Source organism: Protopterus annectens, chromosome 2.part2 (genome assembly GCF_019279795.1).
Source record: "Protopterus annectens isolate FY-2018-M chromosome 2.part2, PAN1.0, whole genome shotgun sequence".
NCBI lineage: Eukaryota > Metazoa > Chordata > Ceratodontiformes > Protopteridae > Protopterus > Protopterus annectens.
In genome coordinates this window covers 274,478,675-274,505,682 of record NC_056730.1, presented here as the reverse complement: position 1 = coordinate 274,505,682, position 27,008 = coordinate 274,478,675, and the positions used below count along the sequence as shown (strand labels likewise).

Genomic DNA, 27,008 nt, shown 5'->3' with positions numbered 1-27,008 from the left:
TGATTAGTAAACCTTACCTGCCTGAATGTATAATAAGCTATACAGTGTAAAGTTTTGGTAATGTATGTTTTTAATAAAGGAACAGTGACTTTCATTTGGGAGTGTGATGGGTTAACATCCTCCTGCAGATAAAGGACTAGCTGAAAGATTAAACTTATAGAAAAAATACTTATGCAAATTAAGGAGTAAAAGCCCCATCCAATTTGAAAAACACCAAACATAACCATAACTAATCAGAAATAATTTTAATACTAGCCAATAGTGCCAACTACTCCAAACTCTCCCTTTGTGGAAACCTGTAAATAAGAGCAATCCCTAAGCTACTTTTTTCATAAACATGTTGGATCTGATGAAGTCTAGAAGATGAAAATTCTAATCCAAATAAACTTCTTTGAAGAAAACTGACCAAAGGCGATTTTTTTTTCTTGAAATCTGTTAAAGCTTCTACTGGTTTAAGAACTTTTAAAGGAGATTGAAATCCCTTTATATATAACTACTTGCAAGACTTTTATATATAGCTACTTGCAGGAAACAAGTTAATTTTTGACAGAAACCTAGCACCACTTTCAAACTAATTCCTCTGGCTTAGTGAGCATCAGATAATGCAGTGTGTGTACACACATTTTTTTTCCAAAATTTTTCGGAGGAAACAGAAAGACAACTGGACAACAGTAAATGAGTTCAACTGAATGACATCTTCATGTAAAGCAATTACTACTGCTGGCTTCCAGAATTTGAAACATGCTGTTCAAGTATATATCAGCCGAAAAAGCAAAGATTGGTGTGGAGATAGATGGACTGGGCAGCATTCTAAAAAACAAACTGGTAGAAAACCAATGGTTTCTGAGGGTGGTTTAAGTTGAAGTAAAAGCTTTTTCATAACGCTGACCTGGAGAGTGTGAAAAGAAAGAAAAGATAACCTAGCCAAAAAAGGTGTAAGGGGAAATGAAGAGGATAAAAAGACAAAGACACAGCTAATGTCAGACAATGTCTTAATCTCTAACAGATAGTTATATTAGAATTAATCACAATAAGAAAGCAGATGTGTATGTGATAGACAAGGTCAATAGATTTCCTTTTTTTACATAATTTTGGCTGCACTACATTTTTTGATCAACCTGTATCACTTCAATGTTATATTGTCAAAATTTGCAACAGATTGCTAAGATCTTTCTGCTAGACTGTTTACTGAAAAGTAAGAGGACTACTTTGACTTACTAGTGTGCAAAATGTGCCATTTTGCTGGCCAGAATGTTTCTGGATTAAAGATATTCATAGATTAGTATGAGGCTAATTGGCCTTGTGAGCCATTTTAAGCCTAGCCAATTATCCCTTGTGAGACTGAAATCCTGCATCTTGTGTTTGTAAGACAGACACCTTAACCATTAGGCCACCCTCCTAACCCTGGTGAGCTGTAAAATAGTCTCTTGCTTTTAATGTCATGGTGTATCTGGCATGCCATGCTTCTTTAACAATTTTAAGAAGAAGAAAAGTTATTGTTATTGTTCCAAAGTAATAGCTTTTCTCTTTGGGGTCTGCGGTGCCCAAGTTTCTTGTGTAACACTAGATAAAAACATGGATTTGACTTGAGACTGTCATATATGGAACCATGTTACTGAAAAGTGTTAGAAAGACGGAGGTGAAATGTTTAGCTGTAGAATCCTAAGAAAAGCAGTAGAGTTCTGTCTAAATTAATGACTAGGATGTTGAATATGACAAAAAAAATCTTAGGTTGAATGAATATTGATTTGCATTCACAATCTTGTCCTAATTAAAAACCTACAAATGTAGTCAAAGGATCAATGAAGCAGTAGACCAAACTGTTAGTGGCTGCAATAGTGTCAACTGAAGGAACAAAAATCCATGCAAGAACACTTCTACATCAGCTGCCCGTACAAGCAGTTGGGTATGAAAATGGGTCAAAGGATGACTTCTACTAAACTAGCCATGATCACCAGTTCATTTTTAATTATGTGTATCTTGAAAAGTATCATTAGGAAGTCTAGAAAAAACATGAGCTAGATTCCTTCCTTTAAAAAGGTATATTTATGACCAGTGACAAAGGGGCAGCTGTTCGTTTGTTGACAGAAGTGTAAATTGCAATTTATCTTTGTAAATAATAGCCATACTAACACCTCATATATTTAGCTGACTTTAGGAAGTGTTTCATAAGCCAGAATAGGATAGAGAGGTTTTCCATATATATAGTATGCAAGCATTGGCAACACACAGAGGGGGAGACAATGCCAGATAACCAGATATATGCCATCAATAACAAGATAAATGTGGAAGACACAATAAATCATAATACATCTTCATTGCAGTGTATCTTCTCAGTAATGGCATCATAAACAAAGTATCATACCTCATGAAAATCTTCATTCATATCACTTATGTTTCTGAACTATTTCAGTTCCTGGTCACTAGTTCAACAAATTATTGAGTGTATGACTTATTTTTAAATAAATCCTGTAATTTATCACATACATCTTCATTGTGTTCTTCACTAAATCATGTTTACATCACTCTAGCTACTTTAGTTTGGTCTTAACTAGACTGCAACACCATAGTGAAGGAAGTGTGAATGATGTACTGCAAACTGCTAGACAATGGCATACATATAAAAATGCATTCAGGAAATATGGTGCCTCTTTTATGAAGCACTGTACCTCTTGTTGTCCAATGTCTAATATACTTTATTTTCAGGTATGATGGATTAAGGGACATGCTTTCATCTTTGAACATAAACAACTGTAAGCATGCTGCCAGCCCTTTAATAATGAATTTAGCAAATCCTCAGCCTAGCTTACTACATTAAGAATGTTATAATGCAATTTGTAGTTTCAGTAGGATCAATGGTATGACAGTGATTCATTTTAATTCATCCATGAAGGAAATGTTACAACTTGATTAATACACATTCATATCTCACCCCAAATGTAGAATACCCTTTAACAGATTTTTTCCCCTCTGGCATTGCAGATGAAGCATGGCTTTTTCAAGCAGTCATTATCAGGAATATTGAAAAATGTGGTTGTGGTGCTTACCTGTGCAGTCCTGGTTATAGCATTCCCTGCTCTCAGCCCAGGGTCCCCTGCATTCTGACCCCCCATGAGATGCTGCTGTGCACTGCCTCACTCGTTGCTGTGTCCCGTTGGAACATGTCACTGAACACTGGCTCCAGGAACTCCATTCCTGCCACTGTCCATCAACTGTTAAAATGTGAACAAAGAAGAAGAAATGGAATATGTTATACTATGGCTTCCCTCCGGTCTCATACAGTGTCTATAAAAGCACTGTATTATATAAAATCATACCTGTAAAGTGAGACTGCAAGTAAAACATTGCTATACATTCTGGTATCTGTAGTTTCTGTTTCTTGTAAGTTATACTTAATATCACAGTGCATACTTTTAACTTGGTTTCCTCTGCAACATACTTGAATATGACCAATGAAACTTTCATGATCTGAACAATTTATTTCTACTTTGCATTAGTTCTTTGTACTTAAGCATGTAGTTTCTAAAATGGAAAAATCAAAAATACATTTAAGTCATGCTTCTCTTAGCACATTTTGAAAAATGAATGAATGACATTTAACTGCCATAACAGATTATATGCCACCTAACCAAACAGGAGGACAAAATACTTCTGCTCTTGCTTGACATTTCTCATTGAATGAACATCCAACAACTGTCTGCACATGCTTTGTGTTTGATTAAAGCACTAAATCATTTGGGATAAACAAGCTGGTGTTAAAAAATAAATAACATAGTACTTATTAATCTAATATACTGAAACTGCCTCAGCCATTCTGAACTCCAGTATGCCAACCTTAAGAGACAAAGGTAAGGTCATGCTTTATCATCTAACAAGTTATAAAAGAGAATGCAATTTCCCTACAGCATTACTTTGTTGCCAAATAATTGCAGCCTCCAAGTTTGCATTCAATTTAGCTAATGTATCTTTTGTTTTCTCCATGGGATTACCCTGTTATTTCTTATCTGAGTCAGTGATTTGTCAGAGAGCAGATGGGTCAATATTTGTAACGTAGGTCAATATTTCTTAAATATAAGAAATTAATTTTGCTACACACAGCTTCCAATTCCTCTTTATCTTTGTACCATGTCATATTTTAAACATTGCTGCAATGGTGGACCATTTCTATTAGAATTTTGTCTTTTACGTGTTTGTAGGACAGCTGCTTGATGTACAGTTTTGGTGAAAAGGGCACATTTTGACTAACCATGTAGCATTTCTGTAATGTTTATCACCTCTTTTCTGTTCTACTGGGATGTCTTTATTTGCACCCAGCAATTAAACTGTAATTAGTTTCTGCATGTATTCTGCTTTTTCTTAAGTGCCCCTGAGAAACAATGAAACAGTAAAGTAAGGAAACAGTTGTAAGTAATTGCCTGACCTCTTCCATAATATGCACACATTTTATACACCTGATCCAGAAGGGACTTTCATCCATCCCTATTCAAGAACTTGGGGATGGGTAAAAATGCAAAGTCAAGAAGAATATACAGTAAAGCATAAGTTGTGGTGTTTTTATATTATTTGGGAATTTCTATAGAACATGACATTTTGCATTATTTACAACAGGAGTAAATCAGCAATAATGGGGCATCCCATAAAGGCTGGCTCAGATGCTTACCATGGCGGTACCTGTGCAGCACGGGACATCCCATAAAGGCTGGCTCAGATGCTTACCATGGTGGTACCTGTGCAGCACGGGACATCCCATAAAGGCTGGCTCAGATGCTTACCATGGCGGTACCTGTGCAGCACGGGACATCCCATAAAGGTTGGCTCAGATGCTTACCATGGTGCCACGTGCAGCACTCGGGAGTCTGATGATGCCCTTTCTTACTTCCAATGGTTGTGAGGTTGCATTTGCCACTGTTTGCAGAGGATGACTTGATTTCAGGAGGTGGATTCTTTAGCCTTATGTGAGTGATTCTTTATAGGTTCATAGGTTCATAGGTAGGTACTAGGCTATTGGCCCTAGGACTTATATAAGCCTAGCCAAAAATGTACCCTGGCTTTTGCCACCCAAGAAAATTATTTTCCTGTGCCCCTGTCGAGCAGAACCACAGAAGTGATGCCTGGGGTGAATTTCCTATTACCCATCTAATCATCAAGATTTTTCTTGAAGAGTGCTAATGAGAAGCTTTGTTTGACATAGATAGGTAGTTTGTTCCAGAGTATGGGAAGTCTCTGGGACAGGAATCTATCCCTCCAGCATGTTCTGTTTATTGTGGTAACAAGGTTTAGGTCCTTAGAGCATGTAGCTCGGAGGGATTGGGATTTCTTTATGTGGAGCATGTCCAACAGCTCTGGGTTTGACATAGCTTTGTATGTTAGGCAGAGATCCCCTTTGAGTAGGCGATATGCGACAGAGAAAAGCTGGAGTTTTTTGAGACGGTCTGCGTAGGGTATCTGTTTGAGGCCAGTAATCCTCTTTGTGAGCTATTTCTGTGGCCTTTCCAGTTGTTGTAGATATCTTGTGAGGTACATACCAAAAGGGGTGTTGTACTCTATAATGAGTCTAATGAGTGATGAGTAGAGGGGAACAATAACCTCTTTTTTTCTGGATGAGAAACCTTTTATGATGAGGTGAGCCACGTAGAAGGATTTCCTGACCACTGTGGCGATGTGATTATCAAAGGAGAGACTACTGTCCACCTGTGTCCCAAGGTCTCTTATCACATTTTCTGCATTAATTAGACTACCAGCTATGTGGTAGTTCATGGGTACAGAGTTTTTACCAAAGGGGATGACAATACACATTTTGACACTGAGCTTCAGGCCATGGATTTGACACCAGGCATCTGTCTCAGTGAGGTCCTTTTGTAGTATGTCCACATCGTTAGGAGTTTTGATTATGGCTCCTAGTTTGCAGTCATCTGAAAACTTTGTTAGCCAAAGACCTTCTGTGTTAGCCTGTACTTCAGAGGAGTAGATAGCAAACAGGAGAGGACCCAGGACTGAACCCTGTGGTACTCCACTTGTCACTGGTCTGAAGTCGGATTTGGAGTCTGCTACTTTCACAGTGTGGGTTCTGTCAGTGAGCCAGTTGGCAACCCATCTTGTGACATAGGGATTTATACCTAGTTTAGTGAGCTTATCTATAATTCCAGAGTGGGGGATGGTGTCAAAAGCCTTGGCGAGATCTAGATAAGCTGTGTGAACCACCTTACCCTCATCTACGGCTTTGGTGACTGCTTCAAAGAAGTCAATCAGGTTTAGGAGACATGATCTGTCTTTTACAAATCCAAACTGGGTAGGGTCCAGAGTTTGGAGATTATCAATGTCTTTGTTTATGAGTTCCATGATGATACATTCCATGGCCTTGCAGACCAGGCTCGTCAGGCTAATGGGGCAGTAGTTCCCGGGGTCCGTCATGGCTCACCCTTTGTAGAGTGGGATAACTGTCACGGTGCACCATTCAGTGGGCACAAATCCCACTTCTTCTTTAATTTAATTTTTTTATCTTCTTTTTTAAATGTAAACAGTGCTAAGAATAAATGGTCTCTTAGGGATGAAGTGGTTAAAGCAGGCAAAATTAAGTGGTCTCTAGCAGACGTGGATTATCCCTCATTGAATATTGATGGTAAGAAAGGATTCTTGTAGAATATCCAAAAACATTTGAGGACTTTATTATTAATAATAATAATAATAATAATAATAATAATAATAATAATAACAATTGTTATCATCATCATCATCATCATCATCTCATTAGATGGTATGAGAGACCCTGAATTTTATACTAATGTATATTTGGTTTTCTGTGTGTGTGTGTGTGTGTGTGTGTGTGTGTGTGTGTGTGTGTGTGTGTGTGTGTGTGTGTGTGTGTGTGTGTGTGTGTTTGGTCCTATCATGATTTAAGAGCAAGAGAAAAGATCCAAAAATGTAATCTGGAATATTTCATTTAGTAGCAGCAAAGTGGGAAGAATCTGGAGTTCATTTACTAAGTAGGTGGTGCGGCTAGTGTAGGGAAAATGTTAATAAAATCAATATTGAGAAGGACATTGAATTAACCTCACACCCAGAGTCCTTATGAATCCTTCCTATTATACAATGGAAGAAAACTAGAATCTCTTGGGAGAAAAGAACAAATGGTGGGTCCACCAAAGCAGCTGAAATGTAACTTTTTCTAATGGAATCCAATATTCAGGTTTGGAGTTAAACTGTAGTTGCCCAAAAATAACAACTTGAAAAGGCAACTAAGCAGACTGGGACCTGTGACAGTCTCAATACAAATCATTTCAGTGCTAAAAGAATTGTATATTCTTGCTCATAAGGACATTGTCCATTACATGCAAGTTGGGTAAATAACTGACTAATATATGCGTTGGTAAGAATGATTGGCCAAACAATAAAGGAGTTGGTCAGTGCTGCTCACAAGACAGACTTCTTATGTAAATGGCTGGATTCAGAAAAAAACAACAAAGTTGTAAAGATATGTATTACTCCACTATGTTTTTTTATTCTAACAAGTTTGCAGAGCTCCTTGAAAGGGTAGTGAAGACACACAAAGAGTACTTACTCTAGGAGTAAAAGTTTTAAAGCTTTTTCAGTGGAGCAGGAAAGCTTCATGGTGGCCATGGTATATCAGCTACAACATGTATAAAAGCTAGAGCAGGCGTAAGTGTCGATCACATATGCAGATTAAAAGCTAGAGCAGGAGTAAGTGTCGATCACATATGCAGATGAGCTAAAGGCCTTTGTAGTGATCGCTGATCAGGTTTCATCCAAAGAGTAGTGCAGTCACTTAATCATCCTGTCACACAAATATCCCAATAAACAGCTACCTGACATTATTTTCTCAATAATCTTCATGTTAACTAAATAGCTTAACAATCTTCTTTTACTTTTGGCAGCTCCCGTTAGGGGTCACCACAGCGGATCATCTGTTTCCATCTCTTGCTGTCCTCTGCATCTTGCTCTGTCACACCAACCACCCGCAGATCCTATCTCACCATAGACATAAACCTTATCTTAGGCCTTCCTCTTTTCCTCTTACTTGGCAGTTCTATTGTTAGCATCCTTTTCTCAATATACCCAGCATGCCTCATCAGCATATGTCCAAAACAACTCAATCTCACCTCTCCGGCTTTGTCTCCAAACCATCCAACCTGAGCTGATCTTTTAATATGTTAATTTCTAATCCTGTCCGTCCTCATCACACCCAGTGCAAATATTAACATCTTTAACTCTGCCACCTCCAAATTTGACTCCTGTCTTTTCGTCATTGCCACAGTCTCCATCCCATATAACATAGCTAATCTCACTACCATCGTGTAGACCTTTCCTTTCACTCTTACTGGTACCTGTCTGTCACAAATCACTCATGACACTCTTTTCCACCCACTCCATCCTGCTGCCTGTACTCTCTTCGTCTCCTCTCTAGCACACTCATCATTTCTCTGAACTGTTGATCCCAAGTATTTAAACTCATCCACATTCACCATCTCTACTTCCTGCAACCTCACCATTCCTTTGTCCTCCACCTCATTTACACACATATATTCTGTCTTAGTCCTGCTGACCTTCATTCCTCTCATCTCTACAGTATATCTCCAGCACTCCAGGGTCTCCTCAACCTGTTCCCTACTCTCACTACAAATCTCAATGTCATCTGCAAACATCATAGTACACAGAGACTCTTGTCTGATCTCGTCTGTCAACTTGTCCATCACCATTGCAAATAAGAAATGGCTCAGAGCTGACATTTGATGTAATCCCACCTCCACCCCAAATGGATCTGTCACTCCTACTGCAGACCTTATCACTGTCACACTGCCCTTGTACATATCCTGTACCAGTCTTACATACTTCTCTGCCACTCCTGACTTCATCATACAATACCACAACTCCTCTCAAGGCATCCTGTCATATGCTTTCTCTAAGTCCACAAAGACAGAATGCAACTCCTTCTGACCTTCTCAGTGCTTCTCTATCAACACCCTCAGAGCAACCATTGCATCTGTAGTGCTCTTTCCTGGCATGAAACTGTACTGCTGCTCACTAATCATCACCTCCCTTCTTAACCTAGCTACCACTACTCTTTCCCATAACTTCATGTTGTGGCTGATCAATTTTATTCCTCTGTAGTTACTACTGCTCTGCACATCAGCCTTAGTCTTAAAAATCTGCACCAATATACTTCTCCTCCACTCCTCAAGCATCATGTCACTTTTGCAACATTTTGTTAAACAATCAGGTTAAAAAAACACTGTCATCTCTCCTAAACACCTTCATATGAAATGAAACAATCCAGCAAAAGAGGGAAGCACAATCCAGTGTGCTTCTTCATGCCGGTCCCAAGCTCGGGTAAATGGGGAGGGTTACATCAGGAAAGGCATCCACTGTAAATTTTTTGCCAGCTCAGATATGCGGAAAACTGAACAACTTAACAATATAAAGCAAAATATATCTTATTATCTTAAATATATCTTATTACTTGTTAAATTTTACGATCAATTTAATAAGGTAAAGGAGGGGCATGGAGAAGCAGAGGTGAGTGGGTTGACTGTGAAACAGTATATTTTGGGTAATGATCAGTTTTGATTGCACACCAATGAGCAGATGATACCAGTGAAGGATATGTGAAGTAGCACATTTGAAAAATGTCTGCAGACATCTAAATTTATTAAGCCAGAGGTTTACAGTCCAGCATGCAAGTGGCAGAGCCATTTAATGCTGTATATGTAACAGTAATGTACACATTCAGTTTTTTACAGCTTGAGATAGACTTAAAGTGAGGGCACATAAAGCCAATTACAAACTGCTGCATCCCTATGCGGACTGGCATGCTGCTGTGAAAGCACAAAAGATAGTAAGAGAACTGATAAGGTTTGCCATTCTACCTTCTCCTAGGCCCTGGGTTGTGCCTAAAACAATCTGCTAATATTTTTGTAAGAGTTATTATGTCAATACTGCATAGGAATGGGACTCACCAAGCCTACAAGTGCATAATTTCTACTCGCCTAGAAAATTAAACCTTCTGGATATAGGCAAATGGCTGAATATGAAGACTCATTATTTTAAGGTACATTCTTCATTCTGCGGATAACATTTAATAGTACTGAGAATTACAGAGGGCAGTCTTTGTTCTAAGGCCATAAAACTTTCCTCCTTACATGAATCAAGTAGTATGTTTTACTTTAATACGCCAATGCATTCAGAAGAAATGCAGATGCAGGGCAAGTTTACCAACAAGACGGAGCCTTGGTTGATGTAAAAAAGCTTTATCAAAATCACAGCACACGTTGTAGCCACAAAGTAAGGCTAGTATACATAAATTAAGCACAGCATACAAATAAAACAAAAAAATACAACCAAATAAAATGTAAAAACGCGAAGTTAAGTGCTTTCGTAAAATGTCTGACTTCCTCAGAAGTGTTAATTCCTGGCTTCCCAAGTTTAAAATACTATGTTTATCCAATCAGCTTACTACTAGAATCAACATCACTTCCTCCCAGATAATCAAAACTTGTCAGTAATCAAACAGTTATATTACAATGGTTTATAAATCCATAAACATACATATAAAAAATGCTGTCATATAAGTTACCAAATGATATAGTGACTAATGAATCATAAAAGAGTTTTTATAACATAAACAAACGTTTTTACCTCAAAAGCGAAGCTAATGAGATTCTATCATTAAGGCCTGGGGGGGGGGATAAGCATTCAGTCTGATCTGCCATTTTAATTCAATGAATTCTAAATAATCATCTGCAGGTCCACCTGAGGTTCCAAATCCACTTGTTCTAGTATGAAAAAACTGAAAGCATGGTTTTGTTGATTGCTTATATGTTTGTATAATGCATTATTCATGTTCATCTGCCTGATATCATACAAGTGTTGGTAAATTCCGAGCCTAAATGCATTTTTAGTTTTTCCCAAGTAGTAGTTTTTAAATACTCTGCAGACAGCAATATAGACTACCCCCTTAGTATAACAATACATTCTCTTATTGTTGGTAGTGTATCCAAAATTTTTAAGCTTGAACTTATCAGTGTCCATAATAAATGGGCACTGAGGACATCTGCCACATTTAAAAGTACCCCCCGTAGTCAGGTCACACTGGCTTTTCTCGAGTAGCCCTTTAAGTGATGTGTCCCTCCTATATTCTATCCTAGGCCATTTCCCTATTTTTTCCCGTACATCACTATCAATATTGAAGATTTTCCAATATTTGAATATCACATGCTTGATATTATTAAAGTCAGAAGTATAAGTAAGTGTAAGTGCACGTGAAAGATCTATGTTTTGTTGCTTCACATTATTCTGATTACTACTACCATGTCCCAATAATGCAGTGAAATGTCCACTAATCCTCTTATTTTTAACCTACTGAATAATATCCATAATAAAGGACTCAGGGTAACCCCTTGTCAGGAACATGTTCAGCATTACATCACACTCATTGGCAAAATCTTCAATGTCAGATACCATTCTGGCCAATCTGACATATTGGCCCTTTACAAGGGCCTTCTTTTGATGCAATGGGTGCGCACTGGTATAGTGTAGTAAGGTATTTGAATAAGCTGGTTTCCTGTGTAATTGTGACGTAAAGCAACTGTTGACATAGTCCTTCCTGATAGTTACATCTAAATAGTTGACATAGTCTAGTTTAAGGGCTTAACTTCTTGTTTTTACATTTTATTTGGTTGTATTTTTTTGTTTTATTTGTATGCTGTGCTTAATTTATGTATACTAGCCTTACTTTGTGGCTACAATGTGTGCTGTGATTTTGATAAAGCTTTTTTACATCAACCAAGGCTCCGTCTTGTTGGTAAAGTTGCCCTGCATCTGCATTTCTTGGTTTTTGACTGTTTGGATTGTTTTCATTCAGAAGATATGTTATGGTAGCTAAAGAATAAATAACCGCAGACAGTCTTATCAGACCTTGTTGTTGGTTTCTTCTCATAATGGACATTTGCATTTATCATTTAAGTGATTTTGGTTGTTTGTGAGGATTTTTTTTTTTAATCAACTCAACATGGTATGATAGATAAAGAATGGGGCTCAACTGACTTAGGCGATGTTGTATTGCCCTGACTCACCAGATGCGCAGTAGCAAGTGCCGCCAAAACCCCGCCCAGTACCCAGCAACAGGTTGACATCACACAGTACTGGATGACTATTCAATTGAACAAGGTGAATTTGTTGGTTGCCTCGTATATAGTATGCACAGTTTTTTTCTCATTAACTTGGCGACTGTTTGCAAAATGGACAGAAACTAGGCATTTTAAAGATTCCTATCATAAAAGTTAAAAACAAGTAAGAATTACTTTTTCTCTTTACTTTTTGCATGGGGCCATACCCCTTCACCCCCTTGTGGGTGGATGCACCCCCCATATGCCCCACTACTTCAATATACCAATGCTGAGATCAAACTATAAATGAAGCCACTTTCTCAAGTTCCTATGCATGCCCTTGAAAGATGTCTTTTTAAAGAGTTTAAAAAAAAAACAACTGTTGTGAAAACAAATAAGTGTTACAAAGTGGAACTAAGCAGATATCTTTTTAAAGAGTTTTAATAAAGTCAGTGCACTACACAACAGCGCAGATGTCTTCCTAAAGAGTTTTAAAATGCCCAGGACGTACACTACTCAGATGTGCTCATCTACAGTCATTGTATGCATGATGTCAAGGGCTAGTATGCATGGCATTTCCATTCCACCTCACAGCCATTAGGCTTGTCAATCACCCTGACCACACACACTCCTGCACAAAACTGCAGGTGAGCCAATACACTACAACATCACCCTGCCTTATTTGTATATGTATGCTGTCTTTGGATACTGCTGTTATACTCATCAATTTCCTTTAGCCTCTTGCAATAACTAATTATAACCAGCCTTCATAATGAAACAGATAATAATAAACAGCATTTAGTACTGGACTTGTTGACTGTCTCTGTCCAAAATATATTGTTTTCCATTTCATTATTAATTTCTTATCACCTGCTTTGTGCAAACCATGCCTGTTATTGGGAAGCCAAATTTTATCATGTCAGTAAATCGTCACAAGGCAGGAAACTGATTCTGAACTGGATGCCAGTCTATCATACAATGCACAGCCCCACACTCACATGATGAATGTACAACTAAAGATACTTCACAATAACTCAGATTCATCTATGAGATGTCTTAGTATACTTCACCCACAGGGATTCATGAGGAGATGGAAAGTCTCCACATCTTTGAAGAAATCTGACAAAACAATTCAAGTCATAATAGATGAGCAGGTGGATAAGGGTCTGTCTAAACTTTCTTATAATCTTGTAACTTATTAATGTATCCATTGTAATAAGTAAATGAAAACTGACTTACATTTTTATACCCTTTGGCTGAGGTGTTGTTATACAAAAATTAAGAGACAAACTAGAACATTAAATGCTGTATCTAGGAAAATTGTTACATGCATATCTATCTAACTTCAGTTTTATTTCCCTAAGCAGTGTTTATAAATTAAACTGAATTATGTGAATGTAACTATATATACAACAACAAAAATAAGTACATTCTCTGTAAATATGTGCATGACATAATCAGCTGCAGTACCCACAGACCTGATATTCAAACAGTACCAATTGTACAATAAAACAAATGTCATAATAACTCTAGATGGTATTATAAAAGTAAAAAAAAAAACAATATATATATATATATATATATATATATATATATATATATATATATATATATATACATTCAGTTCAATAAATACAAAGGTACAGCCCTTATCATCAAACCTGACTTATTCACAGCCATGCAATGGCTTATGCAATCTACTGCTGGAAGAACTGCAGTATGACTTTAAACATGTTCCCAGTCTGCAATATCCAGGTCACACACACCACTATCTCCCAGTAATTCTACAGAAATCTTCATAAATTGCTTCAGAGTATTTCAAACTGCATAATTATCTTCAGCTATGCTTTGGCACAGACACACAGACACACAGACAGACAGGCAGACACACACATACAGATACATACATAGATAAACACACGCACTCGCATGGACACATGCGCACACACACACACACACACACACGGACACAAGCAAACACACACAAACACACACACACACACACACACACACACACACGGAGACACACACGGACACATGCAAACATGCACAAACACACACACACACGAAAACACACACACACACACACACACACACACACACACACACACACACACACACACACACACGGACATATGGACACATGCAAACACACACACACACACAACTTTAGCTAACAGCAAAAGAAAAGTTAACAGTAGTGGGGACACAGACAAAGAACAAAACTAAAATCTACATGGTTTAGTCTGCCCTGATCACATTTAATGTTTTAAGTCAAAAGAACATAAAAAGGAAAATAAATACTACAGCTGGAAGCAGTGGAAACACTGAATTCAGTGTTAGCAAACTTACTAACCTAACATGCACAGTACCTTCTCTGCCTAAAGGAAAACTCAGGGATACTTGGATCAACCTAACTGAGCTTTCATGTTTCAGTTGGTAACACTGGGAAGCATCACAAAAAGAAATATTCTTTTAGTGGTACAAAAATGTTAGCACCTCAACAACATCAGTACTGCATGAATCAGTGTTAAAAACATGGAGAGCTTCATAGGTTATAAAGCTGAACTTCCAGACCGCTCAGTACAGCACTGATGGAAAATGTGTTAAGTGACAGCAACAGGACACTAACTGTAGGATTAAAAAGTACTCTCTGTTTTCTGAAAGGTGTAAATTAGTTACAATAAACATTCTGAGAGAACAACAGCTGCAGAAGACTTTGTGGCAGAACAAAGGACTGCACAAATTGTCCTTATAAATGGTAGACCACTTATGTTATTATATATATATTTTGTTATATTATTCTCACATTTTCAAGGAATACGATTACAACAGTTGTGACTCTGAAAAGATGGCTGGACACTCCGGTTTTGAATTAGTAATCTTCTGATTACAATGGCTATGACTCCTTAACCAGCAGTAAATACATGTGAAAATGTTCAGTATCACTATGTTAGCAGTCCATGTTAAATTACTTGTTAGCAAGGCTTGCATCTTCTTATCAGTTAGTTGTTTGTAAAAGCAACTGCAACAGTTCAGTCTAAGGCAACACCCATGACTGCCCCCCCCCCCCAAATAGTATATCTAGTGTTAGCTAATTAAATTTGGGCTAAGAATGAGTCTGCATGTCCCCAACTAATAACTAAGCATTTTCGTCCATAATTACCAATGTACATGACTTTAAATGGGTCTCTTTACCATTACTTGTGCTAAAGTGACCTGCACAGACTGATTGTCTCCTGCTACTGTGATCATTTGACTATGTCCACTTCGCTCTCCTCCCATCCCCAGTTCCCCAGCCACCCCCGAACCCTTACCTTTATCCCCTCTTAACTCCTTCTGCAATTTAGTGCATATTACCAACCCCTTAAAGACATAAAACTCTCTTCCAATTTCTATCCTCTTTCAATTCTTGCTGCAGCTCCTTCCACAGACTTAAAACCTTCTACTTACTAACACCTTCATCCATCCATTCACACACATACACTTGTAGATTATAATAGATATACACTACATTTATCAACACATACATACATACATGCATGCATACACACAGATGCACGCACACACACGCACACATAAATACATACCAGTACCACAAAAGCACTTTTTGTTTTTAGACGCTGATATAACTACTTATAGCTACTACTTTGGACTACTACCCTTCTCATCAGTACTCATTTTTGGCCTCTCCCCCCATCTTTACACTGCTCACTTCATCTTCCCCTGCCCACAAACTCACACCATGCAGCTTTCTGCACAAAACCTAACCACACTCCACTACCTTAACTATCTTATACTACCCTGAGAACACCTTCCCACCCTTCACCACATCTCTTTCTCTCCATTTCTCATGACACTCCTTTCATTAATATACCACACAACCATCATTTTACCAAACCTCAACCTTTTTCAACCCACCATCTAAACTCTCACCATCTCAACTCACAATGACAGTAAGTCAATTGCTACTGCTTTGTACACTCACAACACTACCCACTTTGCTAACTACCAGAATATTCCCACACCGTATCCCAACTCCATCACAAACACACATACATTACATCACAAAACAGTCTTTTTCTCCCTGTCTGTCTCTCCTTCTATGTACCAATACACATGCTGAAATCTGTTCTATTATAGATATATTAAAGTTAAGAATAGCATTTTATCAGCAGTACTGAAAGTCAGAGACAAATAAAAATGGCTCCATACCTGTACTCACCCCACCTCCATTCTGAAACGTATTGGAGATATTCACCTTAACCACGGACCAACACATCAACTACCGAACATCGCCAACCCATCACTTTACAATGCTCTCAACAGGTAATGAAACTAACTTCATACTTTTCAACATTAACCTCAGAAGCATCTGCAACAAAACTAATGATATCCACACGTCTAGATTTTTACACCCTAGGCATTTTAATTGCTATTGAAACCTGGCTGCAGCAAAAAATAACTGACAATGAAATTATTCCCCCAGGAGTTAACATACTCAGAATGGACAGAAATCTTCAAGAACAGGTGGTATTGATATTATTTATAAAACTAACTTAGAAATAACACCAGCCCATCTAAATATCCCCAGATTTAATAATACTGAACTTCTGACTGCATACTTTAAAATCATCTATAAGGAATCTATATGTATCTCAACAGTATTCATCCCACCAGACAACAACATTACCACAGTTGAAAATATCCTACCCTGGGTATCTGACAACATCCCCCAAGAAACCTTCATCTTAGGTGACCTAAATATAGAATTGTAATCTATAAACAGCAGCAAACACAAGGACTCAATTTACCTATTTGTCTTCACTTACCTAACAAGATCCACCAATAGAAACAACAAAAACACTAATAGGCAGTCCACACTGGACTGGATATTGACAAACAAACCCCATAATATAAAATCTTCTAGTTGCTTACCAAATACTATATGAGGCCACCTTCCAACCTTTTTAATCAAACGACAACATAGGTCACCCAAACAAATAATCTATAAACAAGTATGCAATGTAACCAAATTTGACAAAGACACATTTATTATAGCCCCATCCCACTGCGACTGGAATTTATTAAGAGTAAGGCCCCTAGATGAAGCAGTTACTCACTTCAGTTGCACCTTCCTAAAAATACTAAATGATTTAGCACCAGTTAGGTCAAGAATGGTAAAATCTAAAACAGCCCCATATCTGACAAAAGAGACGAAACAGTTAATGCTACAAAGAGAAAAACATGGAAAGAATGGTATAAGAAGAACACATAACATGTCTATCAGCATTTTAGATATCTTAAAAACTTTACCAAGATCCTTGTTAAATCTGACAAGAAATCATACTACAATAATCTCCAAAATAAGCACCCAAACAACCACCAAGGTTTTTTGTTTCTCTCTAAATAAACTATTACACCCTACCCATACCACTACACCCTGTCCTTCTACTTCAAACAACAGAGTCCACTGTCACTCAGTTCAACACTCATTTTATCCAGTCAATTGTATCATCAATCAATGACCACCTCACTTCACCACTTCAACTTCTACTTGTTTTTCAAAGTAGCACACTGTCTTTAGTTTTCAACCCATCCCAACATTAACCATAAAAAATTACTATCCAAATTAAAAGCAACAACCTCAGCTGCTGATAACCTTACCACTGAATTCCTCAAAATATGTGCAAAAGCACTAGCCTTTCCTGCCTCCTTTCTAATCAACTGGTCAATAACTGAAAACTATGTCCCATCCATCTGGAAAAAATCTATTATTATGACCCTTCACAAAGGAGGTACTTCAACAGAGATATCAAACTACAGACCTATGGCTATCCTATGACCCCTCTCTCAAATTCTCAAGAAATGTATTCTTTCTCATCTTATGAAACATATAACCAAACGCAACCTCCTTTCCAACACCCAGCATGGTTGCAGGTCCAACCACAGTACTACTACTGCCCTCCTCAACTTCACCAACATAGTAAACCATTACAGAAATGGTGGAAACTCTTTCATCTTGCTTGACATTTCCAAACTATGTGACACAGTGTCCCACCAAAAGCTTCTCTCTGAATCTGCAGCACTAGATGCCACTTACCCCCTCTCCCTCCTGGTTTCACAGTTATTTATGCAGTCATCAGCAGGCAACTAAATAGTAACAAAACCTTTCAGCATTTCAACCAGTCTCTGTTGCTGATCTCCAACGGTCAATACTTGGCCCCTTCTATTTAATATTGTCATAAATAAACTTCATAACACTACAACACCTGCCACTCTCATAGAATATCATCCTTTATCTGATCTGCCCCATCCATAACAAAATTACAGGAAATCACTCAAAAACCTTTCACTGACATTGAAACATGTCTACAAATTATAAATTACTGCTTAATGCAACCTAACCTGAAACACACATTTCATATTATCTCAAGTAATAACACAAAAATAGAAACCATAAGCCAAACTAAACTACTCAGAGTCATAATAGATAACTGCCTAAAATTTGATTACCACACATTTCATTCCATCAGAAAACTCATCAAATCCTCAGCTCCCTCCCTAGGGCCAAACACTACCTGACAGCTCAAGTAGGATTACCTTAGCAGCAATATACCAGCATCCTTCACAATTATATGCTTCCCTAGTTTTAAAAATATCAACACAACATATAAAACTAAACTACCCTCCTGCTACTAAAAAATAGCAAATTTTGCAACCACCGAGCCTTATAAATCATAACACTGCCTTGCATTGAAACAGTTAATCTGGCTTGAACACCGAAACCAGTTGACATACTCACAACAAATCATTGCCCACAACCTATTGTACTCTCCAGACAAATGCCCAGTATCACAAAATACTCTGCTGTATTATTCACCTACTAGAGACATTCACTCTAGCAATAAACTTTTACTATGTATCAGTACGATATTCAAAACTGCTGGAGACTGTCTACTCTTATTATGTGTCAAAACTCTGGAATGAAATCCACACACAGTTCAAACAGAGAAAAAACTAACGTAGTTTCAAAACTTTGCTTAAATGGCACCTGTGCCAAAGATGGCTCTGTTCTTCCTGCTCACCTGGCTAGCATTACTCAGATTAATTTTATTTAAGTCTTAGAGCCACTTAGCTTACCATATCTTGCTGTACCGTATCACTCTTCCTCATACTGCACTTATTTCCTAACCTTTTACTCTTCCTCCTTCGCACACACCCACCACTACCTACAACCCCCCCCCTGTTCATTTATCTTCCTGCTCATTTCTGTAACTTCCCCTTTCCTAGTCTGCTATCACTCTTTAAACAGTATTCTACATGCCTCTTTGTAAATTATTACTAAGCTCAAAAACACCCCAGTTTGATCTTTTCCCTGCAGCCATCATCCTTTAAATACATTAATTTTTATTGTATGTTATTCCTCTATTCAATAATTAGCCAATATTTGTTAATTTCTCTCTTGTTTTTTTTGTGTTAAAATGCTATGGTCATGTAAGAAATATCTAAAAATATTTAAAAATAATGTAAATAAGCTCATGTATAGATGTTTTTACCCCACAATTATAAATGCACATCATGTGTAACTTAAATGTGGAGTTTTTCTCCCTGGGCCTCTTCTGAAAATGGGTTTTACCCAGTAAGATTCTCCCTGGTCAACAAATACAAATAAATAAACACTTACTTACAAATCAGACTTACCATAAAGCAATCCACGTAAGCTTAGTGCATGTTCTGACAGACGTCCAACAAGATTAAATATAGATGGAGTTTCTATTTTTACTTTTTATTATTTCTGACCACAGAAATTCATGTCAAATGGAGACTTTTAAACAATTTTGCCTATACATGATGACAGCTAATGACAGCTAATCAAGATTATATATTCAAGATGAAATGCACAAATGAAAAACATGGAGACCAAATGTCCTGTGTTCCATTTTCATAAATCCACAATCACAAAATACAACACAGGAAAAATCCTTTTGTCCTGTACAATTAGAACATTTATTTATTTAGTTACTATTTAATGTTTTTATTACAAAACAGAGGTTTTTGCAAAAAAAGTGTTAGAAGTTAAAAGTAGCTGACCATTGAGGAAGGAAGCACTTTACTATGACTGAGGAGAGAAGGACATGCTGTTGTACAAGACTCAAAAGGGGCCATTGTAATAGATTGGGCACTCACTCAGAAAATTGATTGGTCCAGATGTGTTATGGGGGACAGTAATATGAAACTAGCTATCCAAATTCTAGTTTGATAAAATAGAAGAGAGATGACCAATCAGGATGCTACTTCCAAATCCTAAAAATGGAACTGTGTAGAAATGGAACTGTGAACAAATGAATGATCTGTGTTTCATTTTCATCTCCAATCTAATGTGATTCTTCTTTGGTACTCTACAGGAATTTCAAGATTCTTTAACACGAGTCACAAAAAAAAAAAAAAAAAAAAAAAGAGAACTGTGAAACTCATTAGTACACCTTAAGAATATTTTTTCAGGGTAGTAAACTTTCTCTACCCCTCATGCACTCCTGCAATTGATATATATATATATATATATATATATATATATATATATATATATATATATATATATATATATATTAATATATATAAAATTCCAAAATTATGCATCTCCGAAAAAGGGAATATTTCAAGACAGAGCAACATTGGCATTAGTACATCTTTCCCTGTATTCATACTTTAGTTTTGTCTGTTGTGAGAATCAAACCTATGGTCCTTATGCATGCAACAGGAACCCAACTATTTCATATCCTGGGAAATGGAATGCACAGAATAAAATATAAAGCAAGACAAGTTTGTTGTATGAATAATAACATCATAATTCACTACACAAAAGGAGAATGCTGCAAATGACCAAAACCACCAACGAAAGCAGCCACACCAGTCCAGTAATCACCAAGGCAAATAAGCTCACGATAAGGCACAGATCGGCACAGGTAGAGTTTATTAACATGCAACAACTTCAGCAACAAGCACTACACACATTTTCGTCTCCTAAAATGACTTCATCAGATAAAACACGTCCCAATTCTACATAATTTAAATACCCACCCTAGTTAATTATCAATCAATCAATTAAATGATAACCATATAAACATCATAATTCATTCAACTCCATGACAAAGCTGTAGTTAACCAGGTTAGAAGTGACATACTAGTGTCAGAAATAATAATAATGAAAAACATGCAGTTAATTGAGCCATGTGAATAGTAGACTGCTCAGTGTGAACTGTGTTAATAAAGTTTAAAACAGAATAAATAAACAAGTAACTCAGAATGACTAAGAATAAAACAGGTTTAGAGAAAGAGAAAGTTATGCTGAGTAGAAACATACAGGTGAAAACCTACAGGTGAACAGCTGTTGAACTTCAATGGTAGGAGAAAAAAAAAGCTGGTGCACTTTAGATCGAAATGTTGCTAAGGAGAAAACATGTTCAAGAGAATGGTCTAACTAGACAGATGAGAGTGAGCTCAGACTCCTGTAAAGGCTACTAAGTCCACAAGGAGGAATGGATGCACTTATTTTTCATGTGCTTAAATTTAATCATGTAATCTTTCTGGCTACAATTCTCATGTTGTTGTTGTATTTCGGCTTTTCCCGGTTAGGGGTCGCCACAGTGGAACTCCGGTCCGCTAATGATTGGCAGTAAATTTTCACAAACGCCGAGCTGCCAGCTCGACGTCTAACCTTCAACGAAGGCACGCCCATTAAGCATGTCTTTCGAACGCCCACCCAACCATGGCGGGGACATGCAGACTCCACACAAAAGGCACTCTCTGCACTTCAGCCGAGAATCGAATGGGAGAACCTCTTGTTGTGAGGCAACAACCCTACCGCTGCACCACTACGGAAACAATTCTCATATGCTTTAGAAATCCAAGAATGTTTGAAGTCACATAGTGCATACACATTGATATGTTGTGTATTTGTTGTGGTAAGCCTTGCAGGTATGTGTTTGTTCCCTGAAATTATCGGGAGTCCGTTTTGTTGTCTGATTTGTATATCCTTCCCTGATGGAAGCACTTTGTGTACCTGTTTTTTTTTTTTTTTTTTAGGGTAGTACTACAGGTGCTGGGCAGGCATTATACATACTGTTACTGATAGATCTTCATCAGCCTTCATTTCCAGGAATCCATGATTTAGTGACATTACTTTGAACTACCTCCACAGCCTTCCTACACTTTGTGATTATGGAAGCAGAGTCAGTGTACTACATTACAATACAACGACAATGATCAGTCTTCAGATGATGCATGTGACATTCTCTTATTCTCTCAGCTTCTCAAGTTCATAGATTCATCAGTAAGTACTAGGCTAGATGCTCTTACAGGCCATTTTAAGTCTAGACAAGTTCCCCTTCAAAAGCGAGAATCAAAATGTGTATCCTGTGTCTGTGAGGTAAACGCCTTAACCATTATGCCAATCACCAATCCCAATTTACTCTAACCCCTATTACTTAAAAAAAAATCCCTTCTCCTATTCTCTCATCTTCTCAAGTGAATAGCACTACTGCATTAAAAAATCATGATTTTCTCCGTTTATTTCTGGTATTGTCGAATACGGATGTTGGAGCTTTGGAATTATGGGTGCATTGATATGGATAATCTTCTGTATGTGCACCTTTTCCTCTGTAACATATTTTTTTTTTTACAGGTATATCAATGGTTTGGTATGAGGAGAGCTGTTAAACTACCTGTAGAAAATTCCTGTGCATTTTATTACCATTCACATGCTAGGTTAGATTATTTCTTCATGTGATCTTAGCCAAAAGGCCAACAAGCAATATTAGATTATTTCTTTATGGTTTCAGTGTCACAGCTGCCTTTTATAATATTGATTCATATTTAATTTTACTTTTCAGTGTTTCTGTGAGTTAATACTGAATGAGTATTATTCACTATACAGTTTATAAAACCACTTTGTGGTTAGTGCTGATCAGGGAGTTTTATTTAAATACAGGGAATTTTAATTGCCAAAATTAATTTTCTACACACAATATAGGGTTTACAAATTTCTATGCATTACACCTATGACTGTTTCTTATTCTACATCTAGTAAAACATTGATTAGTCAGTTTGGGGAGTAATTTTACATTTCCTCTTTCCTCAGCTTTTAACATTATTTTCAGCTATTTTTATACAATTTTTCAGATTCTTGCCTAATTCAACCACTTGTTGCTAGAGCAGTGCGCTTTCTTTATCATTAAACTCTGACTGGTTGGATATCCTTCCATGTGATAATGATCATCCTTCACCTGACCCACATAAACAACTTCCAATGATTCCATTGCAGTTCAGACTGGGCCATGTACAAACAGATTTAGGTCGTCTCAGATTTTCTAACATTCACACAGTGTTCTCACCCAAACTCCATGTGATGAGCCCAACTCAGATTTCTAAAGTCTTTTGAATACTAAAGTCTTTTGAATACGTTCCGAAGGGAATTTAAAGATTTGATTTTTTTTATCAAACACAGTTTTAGATGTATGTATTCTGTGTCCTTATTTAAATGTTATAACTATTTATACAAGAAAGCAGTCTGCTTTCCAAGATTCTTTGGAAGATCAGATTTATCAGCCATTACCTTATCATGGAAAATACACTAAATATAGGTGCTGAAGTTGCCAAATAAGCAGTGAAATTAAGAACACATGCACAAAAAGAAAAAAACAACAATTGGAAAGGCCACAGAAATACCTCACTAAGAGGATTATTGGCCTCAAACAAATGCCATATGCAGACCGTCTCAAAAAACTCCAGCTCTACTCCATTGCATATCACCTACTCAGAGGTGATCTCTGTCTAACATACAAAGGTATGTCAAACCCAGAGCTGTTGGACATGCTACACGTAAAGAAATCCTAATCTCACTGAACCACATGCTCCACGGACCTAAACCTTGTCACCACAATAAACAGAACATGCTGGAGGGATAGATTCCTGTCCCAGAGACTTCCCATACTCTGGAACAAACTACCCATTCATGTTAAGCAAAGCTCCTCATTGGCCCTCTTTAAGAAAAATCTTGACGACTGGATGGGAAATAGACAATTCACCCCAGGGATCACTTCTGTGGCACTGCTTGACAGGGGCACAGGAAAATAATTTTCTTGGGAGGCAAAAGCCAGGGAATCTTTTTGGCTAGGCTTATATAGGCCCCAGGGCCGATATCCTAGTACCTACCTATGAACTTCTGAACTATAAAAATATTTTCCCTTACAACAATTAAAGAATACTCCTTGATATGTCATAAACTTCAGATGAATCATGGAAAATTCAAGACTGGAAATGTGTGCAAAGATGTCATCATAGTAACAGATGCAACAGAAACTGCTGATTGCATATTTAACCCCTTAAATACTGAGCACTTTCAGAAGGTCTATATTAAGAATGCCTGTTTGCTTTTGGTTATTTTTGCTTCTTGATCTAAAAAGCTCACATTTCCAAATTGGCAGTATTTAAACTTACACCTGTCAGAGAATGTTAATGACTAACAGATTAGATTCCTACCCACATAGAAGACTAAGTAACAGTTGCATCTTGAATTTAACTAAAAAACATTTTTAATGGTGTAATACCACAACATATACAAAGCTTGAAAAGATCAATTTTCTACAAAAACATACCTTTTAGGTTTAAAATCTCTCCAGTATCACAAATGTATTATGTGCTAGCTTTTGTTCATGTTTGCTGAACACAGCTGAAAGCTACATATTTATTTTCAGCTGACTATTTTGTAGAAGATTTATTATCAATTTACAAAAGGCCGTTCTGTCCTGAATTCCATCCTAACTTCAAACAAGATTCTCCTTTTCTTACCTCAATATATTTTCTGAACATTTTTGGATTAGACGTCTTTGCTACCTCAATTTTTTCTGCACAGTCCAATAACTTTTATAAAAAGTTTTCAAGATTATGCACATTTTGCTATAACTTATGAAATGACAGAACATATTACTTTTCTTTAGAAAAGAATATTATTTGTTTCTTTTAGTTTCATAACAACATGCAAACAGTATGATTTTTTTACATATTAAGTTTATCACCTTAAAAAATGCAAAACATTCATTTTTTTTTCTGAAATGAATGGCAAAGACAGATCATCCAAATGGCTACATAAAACTGCTGGTGGTACCTAGCAATAAAGGACTTTTCTCTGTAACGGTAAATGGTATTACAGTAAATACATTTCTCAGAAGAGTAGGTCATGATGATCAGATGCAAAACGCACAAAGCTGGCAACTCCATTTGTATAGAAACACACACACATGCACACATACACTCACACACACACACACACACACACACACACACACACACACACACACACACACACACACACACACACACACAAATTGACTGGAGTAAAGCGCATGAACTAAGGCAACTGGTTCCTGTACTTGAAAGACTTGTCTCTCTCACACTTTGTGATTTAATTACAAAATGTTCAGCTAACAACATGGAGTTATCTATATACAAAATACATATACGGTTGCAAGTCTTATCTTACAGTTTCCAGTGCAGCCTATCTCTTATCCTGACTCCACAGCTTTAGCCTTTTCAGAGTATAGCATTGTAACCATGGTAAGTTAGAAATGATAAAAATATGTGGACAGGTGAAGGATATATGACTTTTACTTCTGACATAATAAGAACATAGTGCACATATTTGGAGATTAGTTTTACCTGACCTTTTGTTTAGAGGTCAAACAGCCTCCACAGTGAAACCAAGCATGGTACCAGACTGTCACACTAAAAAACTTGGATTTACTGGTTCTACAGAAAAAAGGCCATGTATCAGTTCCCCAAAAGCAGATTAAAAAAATAAATAATTAATTAAAAAAAAAAAAGAAAAATCACAATGATTTCTAATAAGATACTTGGGTGCAAAATACATACATAGTGATCCAATGGAATGCATTCCTTCTACGATTGTACCCTACTCTTGATTGTATATGGGTCATATAAACATAATGTCCACACTGTCTTTGACAGATATAATTCCTCCAAAAGTAGTTCTGTAACTTATTTTTTTCATACACCTGTTACCCAAAAATGCTACCCACATTCTCTATACTCCAGATGTTTCAACAATAATGTCCTTCCACTTGCTGGTGTAGAGTACCCCACCCCTTCATCCATTGATATGACAATTAAATAAAAAATAAATACATGTAAGTGTATTGTGCTGTGGATTATGTTACCTCTGTCTGTACACCCATCTAGTTTTCTGCCAGAAAAAAAAAAAATGCTGAAAAACTGAACTTCACTTTGGGAGTTTCAGACACTAAGTTTTGTCCCCATCTTCACCAAGTCACAGCAGTGATCACTTTAATGTGACAAGTCTGCCATCAAGTGACAGCAGTGATCATTTTAATGGGACAAGCCGCCCACTAAGTCACAGTAATGATCACTTTAATGTGACAATTCTCAGCCTGACATTTGATCTCTTTCACTTACTGTCTCCCATAACTCTCACCTTTCCTCTTCCATATGTAGAATGCTATCTCTCACACAGCGTGGAGCAAATGGCAAAACGTCATCTAAGAAATCGACCACATGCTTAATAACAGCTTGGCAATGCTTATCTAAAAATGTGTTTTGATGGGGTAATATGATTCTGTTTATTAACTATTATTATCTATTAAAAAAGGCAAAAAAAAATTCAAATTGTGACAGACTATTCAATGTTTAAGAATGTAGAAAATGGAGTTGTAAGGATGCAAACTGAAAAATATTCCTTGCAATGAGTACAGCTGAGAAGCATGCTTCCTCTTCCCCCAAACAGACAGCCACTTCTGGAAATTAGTATTGGTCACCAAAAGTTGTAAATGCTCACCTCACAATTGTCTGCTGCTG

At 37.1% G+C, this 27,008-nt stretch overlaps 1 protein-coding gene across 1 annotated transcript in view; it reads right to left on the bottom strand.

The window, feature by feature from the left end:
* Positions 1-27,008, bottom strand: part of ADGRB3 (adhesion G protein-coupled receptor B3) — a 3,555,978-nt gene that overhangs the window by 2,381,523 nt on the left and 1,147,447 nt on the right. Inside the window, exon 6 of the mRNA XM_044063870.1 lies at positions 3,048-3,212. Coding sequence (XP_043919805.1) covers positions 3,048-3,212 — 165 coding nt within the window. The remainder of the gene's footprint in view (positions 1-3,047; positions 3,213-27,008) is intronic.